At 25.8% G+C, this 12,442-nt stretch overlaps 1 protein-coding gene across 3 annotated transcripts in view; it reads right to left on the bottom strand.

Moving 5' to 3' along the window:
* The window catches only part of LOC112597001, a 113,701-nt gene that overhangs the window by 12,747 nt on the left and 88,512 nt on the right, over window positions 1-12,442 (bottom strand). For all 3 annotated transcript variants that reach the window (XM_025342900.1, XM_025342899.1, XM_025342901.1), the window contains one exon: window positions 5,501-5,974. In XM_025342900.1, coding sequence (XP_025198685.1) covers window positions 5,501-5,974 — 474 coding nt within the window. The remainder of the gene's footprint in view (window positions 1-5,500; window positions 5,975-12,442) is intronic.

The raw sequence follows: 12,442 nt of genomic DNA on the forward strand, positions 1-12,442 counted from the left end.
TTTCAATTTATGTTGTTTTTTTTTTTGTATTTGATATAGGTGCTTGACACTATTGTGGCTTATTTTTTGTTTGTTATAATTTAAAATACGTAAATTGAATTTTACAAAATACTATTTAGAAACAATTTAAAAAGTTTCATAGAAACTTTATTTCAGTAAATATATGATAGGTTAACAAAGTTTTTTATTCTATTCAATTTAATCTTGTCTAGACAATCTGAAAGTCATTTAAAAATACGGCAAATGCAAATACTTAAAATTTAAACGAATCGGTTTATTGTATTAAATTTATATTGAATAATAATTTAGCCTGTATAGTTGGAATATCAAAAATCAAAATAATTTATAAAGATAAACCAGCTAAATCGATTATTTTTCCTGTTAGTTGTATTTATTATGAACATAGACTATTTGAAATAATAGGTTTTTACTCTATATATTTTTTTTTTTATTAATTGATAATAATCAATGAAAATAATATGTTTTTAATCAATCATAAAACATATTAGAATTGACATGTAATTAAGTAGATTTCTACTGATAAAATTACATCATTTTAATCAGTGAGCTGATAAATAATTTTGAATAACTTAAATTGTTAAAGAAAAAAATCATTATTTTTAGTTAAATTATCTACTTTTGTTAAAATTTAAATTTCAGATGTCTATAAGAAAAAATTGTGCCCATGTATTTTTAATATTTTTTAATTGATATAACAACAATTTGTGACTTAATTTTAAGTTTTTGTCATTGAAAATCGTTTTTATTATCATTTATAGGGAGAAATATCTTAAAAATACTTAAAATATTTTATAAATTACATTATATACCTAAAAGAAATAGAATATAAATACTTATTGAATATTTCAAGTGTTTATCTATGGAAATTTAATTTTAAATGACGTACAATAAAAAAAAATTTATTTTGTTGAAAATTGATTAACTAGTTATAAATATTTAAAATTTAGATGGGTGAGGTGGACTGGTACAGAAGTATCACTTAAATATTGGTCTACTGTTTTAATTATTCATAAGTTATAATTTAAATTAACTATTAGTTCAGAAATTTAAATTTATAAATAATAGTTCTAACAAAAACAATTTGCTATGGATTTTTAATTAAACAATGAATGGTTTCATTCAAAAAAAATATAAAAAATAAAAATAATAACGGTAACAATTTATAAAAATGTTATTACTTATAGTTTATAAGATTATACAAAAAACTATTTTCAAAAACAACGTTAATACTTTTCTAGGCGTAATTAATGTTTACTTTAAAGTAATCACTAATCACCTATAATAATGATATAATTTGTAGTTAAAAGAATTACAATACCTATCTATGCACTGTACGGTAGTCCAAGTGATGAATACCATAAACGTGTATTTATATGGTGATGAAGACTGATCATTTAAATGAAAAAAAAGGTTCTGAACTGTCAGGATATATAGATTCTGGTTGTTGGAATTTACTCAATTTGTTGAAAGTCTCAGCCATTGCAGTATTGTATTATTATTATGAATATGCGATGTGAATGATTTATCATTATTTTTTTTTTACGTTTAAGTTAAAAATCGTTTCTGTACTTGGTTTATCGAAAATGATCCAAACTCATTACAATCCTGACCTGTTTGGATGCTTTATTTACAGTTATTTTTTTTTCAAATTTTGTGATGGTCAGAAAAAGTATTTGAAAAAACTAAATAAAACACCCAAGCAGGTCGAGATTTTAACGAGCTGGATCATTTTCCGGTAAACCAAGCAATGACTTTTCTTAAGTAGGTATTTTATTATAATCTGTGTTCAATTTCAAAACGATTGATCGAAATACATTATAGTAGTATGGCGAAACGCCCAAAAATGCGTTTACAGAAGAAATAAACCGAGTAAAAAAAAAGAACAAAACAAAAAAAAAAAACAAACAAACAGAACGACACTTATTGTAAAACCAATTGATCAGCTACTCCAACATTCCGATCTAAAATAATATGTTTTTAACCTAAAGGTCAAAACGATAGACTTTAAACATTAAAAATTTGAGACACAAAAAAAAAATAATAATAATAATTTTTGGTCCATGTAAATATAATGTATATAGAAAACGCATAATTTTGTTTCATTTGAGATTATATAGGCATGTACATGGGAACAGCATATTTATATCAAATATATACTATCAATTTTATTTGTATTTGAGAAAGTTGATTGATTGTGCAGGTATTCAATTATTATAGTACCGTAATAACTTATTTTTTGTGAATAAATAATCGCGATAGAGCTGTATAGAACCTACAGATGTGAAATATATAATTAATAATTATAGTATTATACATCAAACAATATTATATATTTTTTTGAATTTCATGGAATGTAACAAAAGACAACAAACCGATGGAAGTTAAATAAAGTTGGAGTATAATATATAAAAATATTGAAAAAATTAATTTTGTGAATTAAAAAAGTATAAAATATAAAAAATAAATATATATTATATTTGAAATATTTTTACTAATTATTGACCAAAAATACGATAAAAATAAAGTTAAAAAAAAATAATTCGATTAAAGAAATATATTATAATTAAAAAAAATAAATAAATATAGACATTAAAGGAAAACAAAATTAAAATATTAGAAAAATCTTAAAATTCAGAAAATACAGTTAATTATAAAAAAAATCTTAATTAAAATTTTTCTTCTTTGTATTAATTAATATTTATTTTAATTATCACTGTTAAATTTAAGTAAACGCTTGTTTATTATTACTGGTATGGGAGTTTGTTTAGGATCATAAGAATAAACGAAAAACCATCAATCCGTTTCCAGTATCTTAATGAACTATTACCTTATTATGTTTATAATAATAATATTATTTATTTTATTAGTTCTTATAATGCTGTTGTATACGTACTTGAATTTTTCTCCTAAAATATCCTATTATCTCATAAAAAATATTTTACAAAGTTAATCGATTTATTTGTTGTATATAAAAACCATATTTCGTTGTAAGATCTATTGAAGATGAAATGAAAGGGGTTTCGGATTAACATTTATTTTAGATGAGATAAACTGCCTAGTGCCTGTATTGTTATTATAACTAACCAAAAGAGATGCACGCCTATGCCCAGTATTTTTGAAAATGAGAAAAATCCGAAACGGCTTTCTTTGACGGTCACGATGATAAAAAAAAAAAAATCAGAAAACGTTTTGTGAAAAAAAATGTATAGTTGCAGTGTATATTTCATAACCACCACGTGTGCAGTGTTACCTATATATAAGGTACATACGTTGGATCAGATATCGACTATCAAGTGAATAGTCATTTATTGGTAAACGGTATATTTGTACGGTATTGAACAATTTGACTAATGTACGTGCACGTTTTCACAAGAGAAAAAAAGTTTGAAAAAAATAGGATGAAGCATGTGGCATTTATTATCGGTCTCTGTCGTCGAATCGGATAAGGTTTCCTGAGAAATAATCCATACGCGCGTAACACCATCATAATCGAACGAAACCTCACCAGTCACACATGTGGTGTTTATTCGTAAAAGAGACATTTACTCAAAAAAAGTCACGATTTATTTATATGGTGTTTTTTTTTAAGCACGATTCCCTCATTTTTATGTTTTTGTATCCATATATAAGTATATACAATTATTCAAATTCTGACTTTTGACAGTGTTATACTATTAATATAATACATTAATAATATAGTAGATCATATTTTCAAATATACTTAGATTTTTACGGTTTTTATGGATTGTCTTGTTACGATACAAAAACCATAAACTTGTTTTTTTCTAAACAAGAAAATGTCCTTCAATTGTTATTTGTTAAAAAAAAATACGAATTTTTTTAGAAGTCACTCGTTTTATAATAAAAGTTTATATTGCCATAAATTAAAACATAGTAGTACTTAAAAATCGGTATAAATGTTACTATATTAATACATGCGACGAGACATTTTTTAACTATAACTATATTTTATACGTCATGTGCGTTATCTGGTTATTGTATTGATAATATTACGTACCTATAATTATTTATTAAATTACAAGCGAATCGTATGTTTTGTGTCGTGTCTCTGTTAAAAAGATTTTAAAGTTTTTTATAAGCAAAAAATATTTTTTTAAATACATCTATTGTACAATCAATAACCTAAAAGTCGGCTTAAAATAAAAAATGAGTGAATGTACCGGTTTATAGTTCTTGGATGTCTGATCCTTCACTACAGTAGATCATCATTCATCTGCGTTTATTTTTTAAAACACTAATAGAATGTTTTCTCAAACACATAGACTTAATTCTAAATAATATACTGTTGTCGTTTAAATAGAATTTTATATTATTTCATTAGATGTATGCATAATACTTTTAATTAATACAGAACATTTTATTATTTAACGTTTATATATTTTTTAAATTATAAAAAAACATTGTTTTTGCGGTATTTGTTTTACATATAAAATTTATCAATTTTTATGCTTTTTGTTTTATAATATTTTATCAGTAATTTTGTGAATTATTATATATAGTATAAAAAAATTAATTAAATTTTTATGAACATCTCAATTTATTCGAATAACGAATATTAAACTAACAAAAATGTATTTAAAGTTTAGACAAGTGCTGTAGGAGTAGTTGAAGAGTTGTACGATATCGAGGAGTATTACCTGCTGTCAACTCATATCTGACTCTTGAATAAACTTTAAATGCATAAAAAAAACGCTGGTTCAATATTTGATATTCATATTCGTCGGAATTTCCATAAAAATACTTCATTTCGGAATATATTCGTAAAATTAAAAATATCACTCATCATAAAAAAATATAAATAAATAATAACATCAATAACTAGATTAAAAAAATAGTAATATCTACGTTAGATTTTTTTATGGAAATACAATATTTTGAATGGAAGCGTTATGTTTAAAAATAATTCCCTTATTGTGCATGTATTACAATTTATTAAAATTCGGTAAGTTATTCTTTTAATTTTTAAAAGATAACTAAGTTTAGAAATTTACTCTTCGTTATTTATTTATAGTAATATATTATGCAGATAGTTACACTTTTTTGAAATGTTAAACTAATATAAATTATATATAAAACCAATTTTGTTTATATCTAACACTAGTTTGCATCAAAACTAATTTATGTTTAACAACGGATAGTCTAGGCGATAAGGACAATTTATACGCATCTAATAAAGATGTTTTAAACAATAATAATATTATAAGCAATATAGGTACATATTATGTAATATATTAATTTTTTGTAATATTAAAATAATGAATTATTTTATTTTACAGTATAAATACCTATATAGGTATAATTTGATGAGAAATACACCAAGCGATATGATAATATCGTTGCATGAAACGAATTCCTAACTTATATATTATTTTATGTATTTTCTTATAGTTTTATTAGAAATTAATACTGATATATTGTGTATTATAATATTTAAATATATTTGTATAAAATGCCTTACCTTGATGAATCTAGGGAATCGGAGTATGGGGTGCACGCCTATTTTTAACTGTATCAGATCCAGTGGCGTGAGTGCTATGAGATCGAACAGGAACGATCGGGACCGGATATAATGACCGGCCAATTTGCTGGTATTGTATACCATCAGGCCTTGTTCAAGATAACCGGTGCGGAACTGGACGGCCACATCCAACAGAAACACGATGTCACTGAATGCGTCCATGGTCGACCACCATGGAGAAGCTATGCTCTGCAACTCTGGCAAACTTTGTCGGACAATGGCCGTCCACAGGTTGTACAGCGTGCAGCCTGTTAACACCATTAGCCAGTTGAAGTAGAAATTCTCGTCTGGATTGACCACGGACCACGGGAGTTTGTTCTGCTTTCGGCGTAACCGGCGTTTCCGGCGAACGTATTCGATGTTGTCCTGCGAGCCGGAACTACATTCTCCGTCATCGCCGGTGTCCAACGTCTCCTGAAAAATCGCATCCATCTCAATCAATAATCGCGACAGGTGTAACTTATCTCGTTGCTGTTATGTGACGGTTTTGTTATGTTATTATATATTTACCGTTCACTCATCAATATAGGGGACATAATCAGAGAAAAATTAAGGACCCGAGTGGCTTTGGATCAATATATATGTTTGGTATCTAAACTAATTAAGGAGCTATTAAAATAAATATTTCATGTTTATTATATAATACTATATGAATATGTGAGAACTGTCTCCTTACACATTTTCCACCTTGGAGAAAAATCTCAATTTTAAATCTATGTTAATTTGAACCTGAATATAATATAATCACCCGGCACGTCGGCAGGTGCAGACGAACGGGTGGTTGACTTATGATGTATAGGTGCAGTATACATAAACAATATACATATTACACCAATTGCAGCAATTTACAACAAAATAAGAGGATACGCTGGAATTTTGAGATTAAAATATTTTCCTTATTGGTTTTTTATATACATTTATATATACATAAAATATGCAATGGCTTATTGGATATTAAATTAAAAAGTAAATTCGTTCAGGAGTGATGATAAAATATTTTTCATAAGAAACGTAAGTTTAAAAATTAATACCGGTACACGTTCTAAAATTATAGACTCATTTTTTATTCTGTTTAAACATTTGGTTTTTGGATAATTTTTAAATTATTGTATATTTTTTTTCTTGAGATATTTATGTTTTATAATATTAAAAAAAAAAAACTAAATGAGACGCCGTTTATTTGAAATAAACGATTTTACAAAAAAAAAAATGTTTTGAATTAATTTATTTGTAAAAAATATACTTAGTTTTAGTAATTTAGTTAGAATAAAAATACTTTTAAAACAAATTTAAATTGCATTGTTATTAGTATTATTTTGAATGTTCCTATGACGTCAACAACAATAATAACAAAATTCATTTTTGAAAGATTTTTTCAAATTATTTTTTACATTGATGTTTACTTTTCATACATTGAAGTTTATTTAAAGGTTTATTTTTTACATAAAATCACGGACTATCGAATTGCTTTTTATTTAAAGCGTGCCTAAATCAATTTAGTTTGTATACCATATAAAAGAATAAATAATGTCATAATAATTAAATGCTAAGATAAAATTAATAACATATATTTATAAATTAGAATAGTAAAAAAAAATATATCCATAACTAATAAACACGTCGGAATACCCAAATTTTTGAAGAAAGTATCCGACGTCTATCATTGTTTCGTGTTTTATTTTTTAAATGGTGTTATTCGTAATGAACCTTACCTACAATACAAACAATTATAATATTACAATAAATAATAACTATTGCTCTAATTTTATAAGTATATTTAATTAATCTTGAGTATAATATTTAAATATTCTATTCAATGTAATATAATGTATTATTAAATATTATATTTATACTATATCAGTAAATAATTTCGTACTATCGGATAAATTTAAATTTAAAGTTTCACAGTTAAATGTTTAATTTAATGTTATACTAACTTTTGTTTACTTGAAGAGGGTTCTGAAACAGTTTACAATTTAACACATGGAGCTATATATTATGTGTGTATTGGAATTGAAATATATTTGGTGTAGTATAAGATCTGAAAGTACTTGAGTACATACAGACAGAAAAACCAATTAAAAGGTGCTAACCAAATAGAGATGCGGAAATTCTATATCAAAGTAAATTAAAAGTAATGACACCCGTAAGAACATTGTACGCAGAATTAGTGTTAAACTCTACTGAAAATGACAAATTTTCAAAAATAAAGGTATAAAGTGTTTAATAACTGCGAGTTTTAACAGTCACTTGAAATGAGTACACTTGCGTGTAAAAGCACTTTCTCTACGAAATTCTATAATATATTTTTAATTCAAACGGTATTTTAAATTAAATAATATGATGTAAGATAAGTATAATTCATGTGCATATAATAATTAGTTCAATAATAATAATAATAATTAATAATCAGATGTGTGATTGCGTCAGATCTCACATTTTTAAATTGCGGATAGCGCAGCGATATAATACATTATATTTTTATCGTCTTTACTTTTAAGAAAAAATAGTTTAAGATAACAGCAAATATAGGGAATATTATGATGTTTTTTTTTCCACAAAAACTAAATAATTTGAATAGCTTTCATTATTCTAGGGCGTTGTTGTTTTTGTGGTATAGATTTATATTGTACTGTAGTCTCTAATAAATTAGTTTGTTTTTATATTTATAGTATTGTCATTTGAATAAATAACCACAACTACTTAATAGTACTTTTGATGTTTAAATGAATAGGTAGTAAATTATATAAATTACTTTAATCATTAAAAATAAAATAAAATAAAAAGAATCATATAATTTACATGTTTATTTTGTGTAGGTACTCTAATGTATATATTTACACCTATCTTGATTAATCCTGGCCCAAGAATGTCTTCGATTAAATACGCTTACAATACTATCTTTGTGTATGTGTATAGGACGTGTAGTCACGTAAGTAATATATATGGGCGATAAATTAAATCATCTTTGTTGCTAGCGCTACCAAGTGAATATTTTTCAGTTGATATTTTTTATTTATTCGCTCCGGGTTATTTTTATGGTTTAATACTCGATACATATATGTATATACCTAGATAGCGTGGAACACAAGGGCGAAACTGCTTAAGCGACCAAATGCAGTTTAATAATAATAATATTATATACATAGCATATTTTGTAATGGTTTGTTCAAACAGATATATAGAAAGAATAAAATATGTATATAAAACCAATCCTTTGGTGGTAAGCTAGGGGACCTATTACAAGAATATCCTAAGCAAATCTTACACAGGGATAAAAAAATAAAAAATAAAAATAACCTCAGGTAGTACAATCTACCTTTATACGGTGGTTGCACGTATGCAGATAATCCTCAGTAAGTGCGTATTTTATAGTACGACGGTCGTAAAAAGTTTTGGTAAGGTTCAAAAACAATAATGATTGTTGACGGTGTCTGTTGGTGGTTGGATGAGGGCGAGAGTTTCAACGATCTAATTATGGGAATGTTTCATTGCTACGTATTATTAATTATTATTATTGCACGACAACGCCGCCCAATCGTACAATAATTCGAATATCATATTAATTAAATCGAAAATTTGACTAACGGAAATGGTTATGCAATAATTATTAAATTAAAACCAACAATATAAATTACCCACGACTGAAATGAATGTATAATAACTTAATTTGTTCACTGGATTGACAAGACGTGAAAAATCGTTGGTTTCAATCATTAAAAATTTTGTTTTCATACTTATTAAATTTTATTATTTACATCTACGTATTTTCGGTTAATAATTTTTCGTTATGAGTAATACCAATATACTATATTTATAAATTGTAGATGATGCATGATTAAAAATTAGGTGTGTTTGAAGATGTATTGGTAAAACATTCATAATATTATTCTAGTTAAAATCATAATTAAAACTAATGTTGTATTTTAACTGCGAAGATAATGTAAGATCAACTTATACTGATTTTAATAGCTGAAATCAATAAAATTATATATTTAGTCCTGTTTAAAATATGATAAATGATAATCGTACTTTTAATTTACTGTGCACTGTAAATTTGTAACTGTAAAACAATGTATTCGAATCTTTATATATAAGCAGTTTATTGTAGGTTTTGGAAGTATTTTTAGTAGGTAGGTATGTTTTAAAATGTTCATAGAATGGAACATGGCTGTAAACTTACTACAGTTATACTGTATGCAAATTGCTTTTTTTGTTGACTTTGAAATTATAAACTTGAAAAAAATTGAAAATTTACGGTGGATGACCCACGATTCCCTAAACCCTTTTGGGTCCATTGTTGTTGATACGTTTGAATTATCGTGAATAAATTACGAGTAGCGAATATATTTTTTAATCTTCGTTACATAAACATTAGGTTAGAGGTTTAGGTTAAAAGAAGCTATATCCTTTATAATATACTTGCATATATTTTAGAGATAAATGAAACAAAATGAAGAGAATTTAAGCACATTCAATATTTTTTAAAACGTCAGGAAATAAAATTTCAGATAAGTATACAATGTTAATTTACAACATAGTACACATGATGATTTTTTTAATAGCCTTAGTTAACTATTATATTTAAAAAAAAAGAAATTTAGGTATTATACTAACAAATAATGTAGCATAATATTTAAAATACTTTTTATCTTATTTTTTATTTTTAGTAAGTATCTAAGTTTACTAAGTGACAATTATAAAAGTTTTTATAAGAAGAATATTTGTGTGAACATTTTTAAGTTAAATTAAAAATAATACATGTTTTACATAATCTCAAATTTAGACTAGCGGAGTAAAACTTACAAAAGAATTTTTCACTTCACAATTATTTGCCAAATTTTGAAAATTTTTATTTTTATAGGTAACTTTACATGCGATTATTTGCAGGTCTTTTCATCATGAATTTATAAGTACTGAAGATTACTTTAGAAAATTTTGGTTATATGAATTCGTGATATACAAGTGTTTCTGTTTTTGAAGAAATAACAAATATTTGATTAGAAAGAAAAAAATTAGTAAAATATTAGACATGACAACACTTTGTTTGTGACGATGGGTGTTCATTAATTCAAGCAGCTCGCAATATATTATTATTTATTATTATCATCATCATGTTATATATAATAAATGTAACACCGAGTGTTATATATTATTAAGCGTACGATACGTCATCACACTCGGAAAGTGTATATTAATAATAAAAATAATAATAATAAATAATAATAATAATAATACAGAAAAATACTGCAGTTGTAGATAAAAAGTATATTATATGCTGATGATGAAGTGTGCGCACGTCGGATTTGATATTTTATTACAAAAAATGCATAATATTTGTAAACACATTGAACGGACACCCGATTCAGCAAACGGCCGATTGTAATTATCATATATATCGTAAAATGCGCCTGCAGTGCAGAAATGAAGAGAATTCGAGAGGAAAACTTCATGAATATTTTAAATCGTTTTGGAACGCCTGTTTCGCAAATACGTATGTTCATAATATTATATTATCTATTCAAATAGATATGCCCTCGCGGCACCTGTATTCGTTGTTTATCCTCGCCATCACGTATACACGTACTTACACGGTACAGCACGCGTGTGTTGAGGTCGCCAAAATTGCACTAGATATATATTTAACAAGCGATTATTATCGTACAATAACTTAATCATGCCGTGCCCGTTTTAGTCCAAATCCATGTTTAAATCATCATAATAATATAATCATTTATATCGATTTATTCTGTTTGCACTACCACCCTCATGGTCTTCTGATGATAATAATGTTATTAGAATTATAAATAGGGCCCGACAGTATAGCGAACCCAGGGGTGTGGACAACGGACCCTCCCACTGGGTTATGTTATAATATTTATTTTTATTTTTCAAAGTTACCCTGAAATTTTTATCAAATTTTATTGATTAGATTGATTATTAGATTTTCTATTTTGTTAATAACACGTCGAATTCGATGTATATATAAAATCAATATTAAGACTAATGTTTAATGAGTAATGACTATATCATAACTTAATTGGAATAATAATAATAATTAATTGACATACATTGTAAATATAAATTTTAAAGTATACAAAATATGTATATTAAATAATATAATTTTATTTATCAAGTAATAAAATAAATTTATTATTTAAGGAAAAGAACAGAAAAACAGTAGATAAATAAATTTATTTGGATTCCCCCCTTGAATAAATCCTGGTCGCGTCACTGAGCCCATTTATATGCATTTGCATGTTTTTTCTGAACAATCAAAAAATAGCTAGGTAAGCTACAAGTTTGATTTATAGTCAATAGATCTGAAGTATATAGTTTTATTTTACCTATTTTGTCATTTTTTGACATATACTGCATATTTCTGTATTTTACGATTTTTTATTGCACATAGGTATACGATTTTTAAATGCATAATATGTAATAGTTTGCTTACTTTGATCAAAATAACGTATTTATAGTTATAAGTTCTTTTAAGTGAGCACCTGTCAAATTTGGTAGCATCATCAGTGGCATGATCCGATAGCGTGATGTTGTTGAAATCTTGTATTTCAGATCTAGGTACGCTCTAAAACACGGGATTACTTGACTATCACAATCGCACAGTATAGATAAACACTAATTTTGAATAAAAAGTTTTGTTCGAAACGTGGCTACTGGCTAACTACTATAACTGTATAATTAGTATGAGATGACCTGCACATTGTAAACGAATGGAAATTACTCGACTTGCGGCATAACCCATAGGCCATAATAGCATCGTTTGTGTTATTGCAACTAAGTCTGTTAAACATAGTTAAATATAGATCACCTTTAAACATGATAAATACTTCACTAGCACACAAAACATAAATTCTTTCATCT

Source organism: Melanaphis sacchari, unplaced genomic scaffold, assembly GCF_002803265.2.
Source record: "Melanaphis sacchari strain LSU unplaced genomic scaffold, SCAv2.0 Contig36_pilon_pilon, whole genome shotgun sequence".
Classification (NCBI taxonomy): domain Eukaryota; kingdom Metazoa; phylum Arthropoda; class Insecta; order Hemiptera; family Aphididae; genus Melanaphis; species Melanaphis sacchari.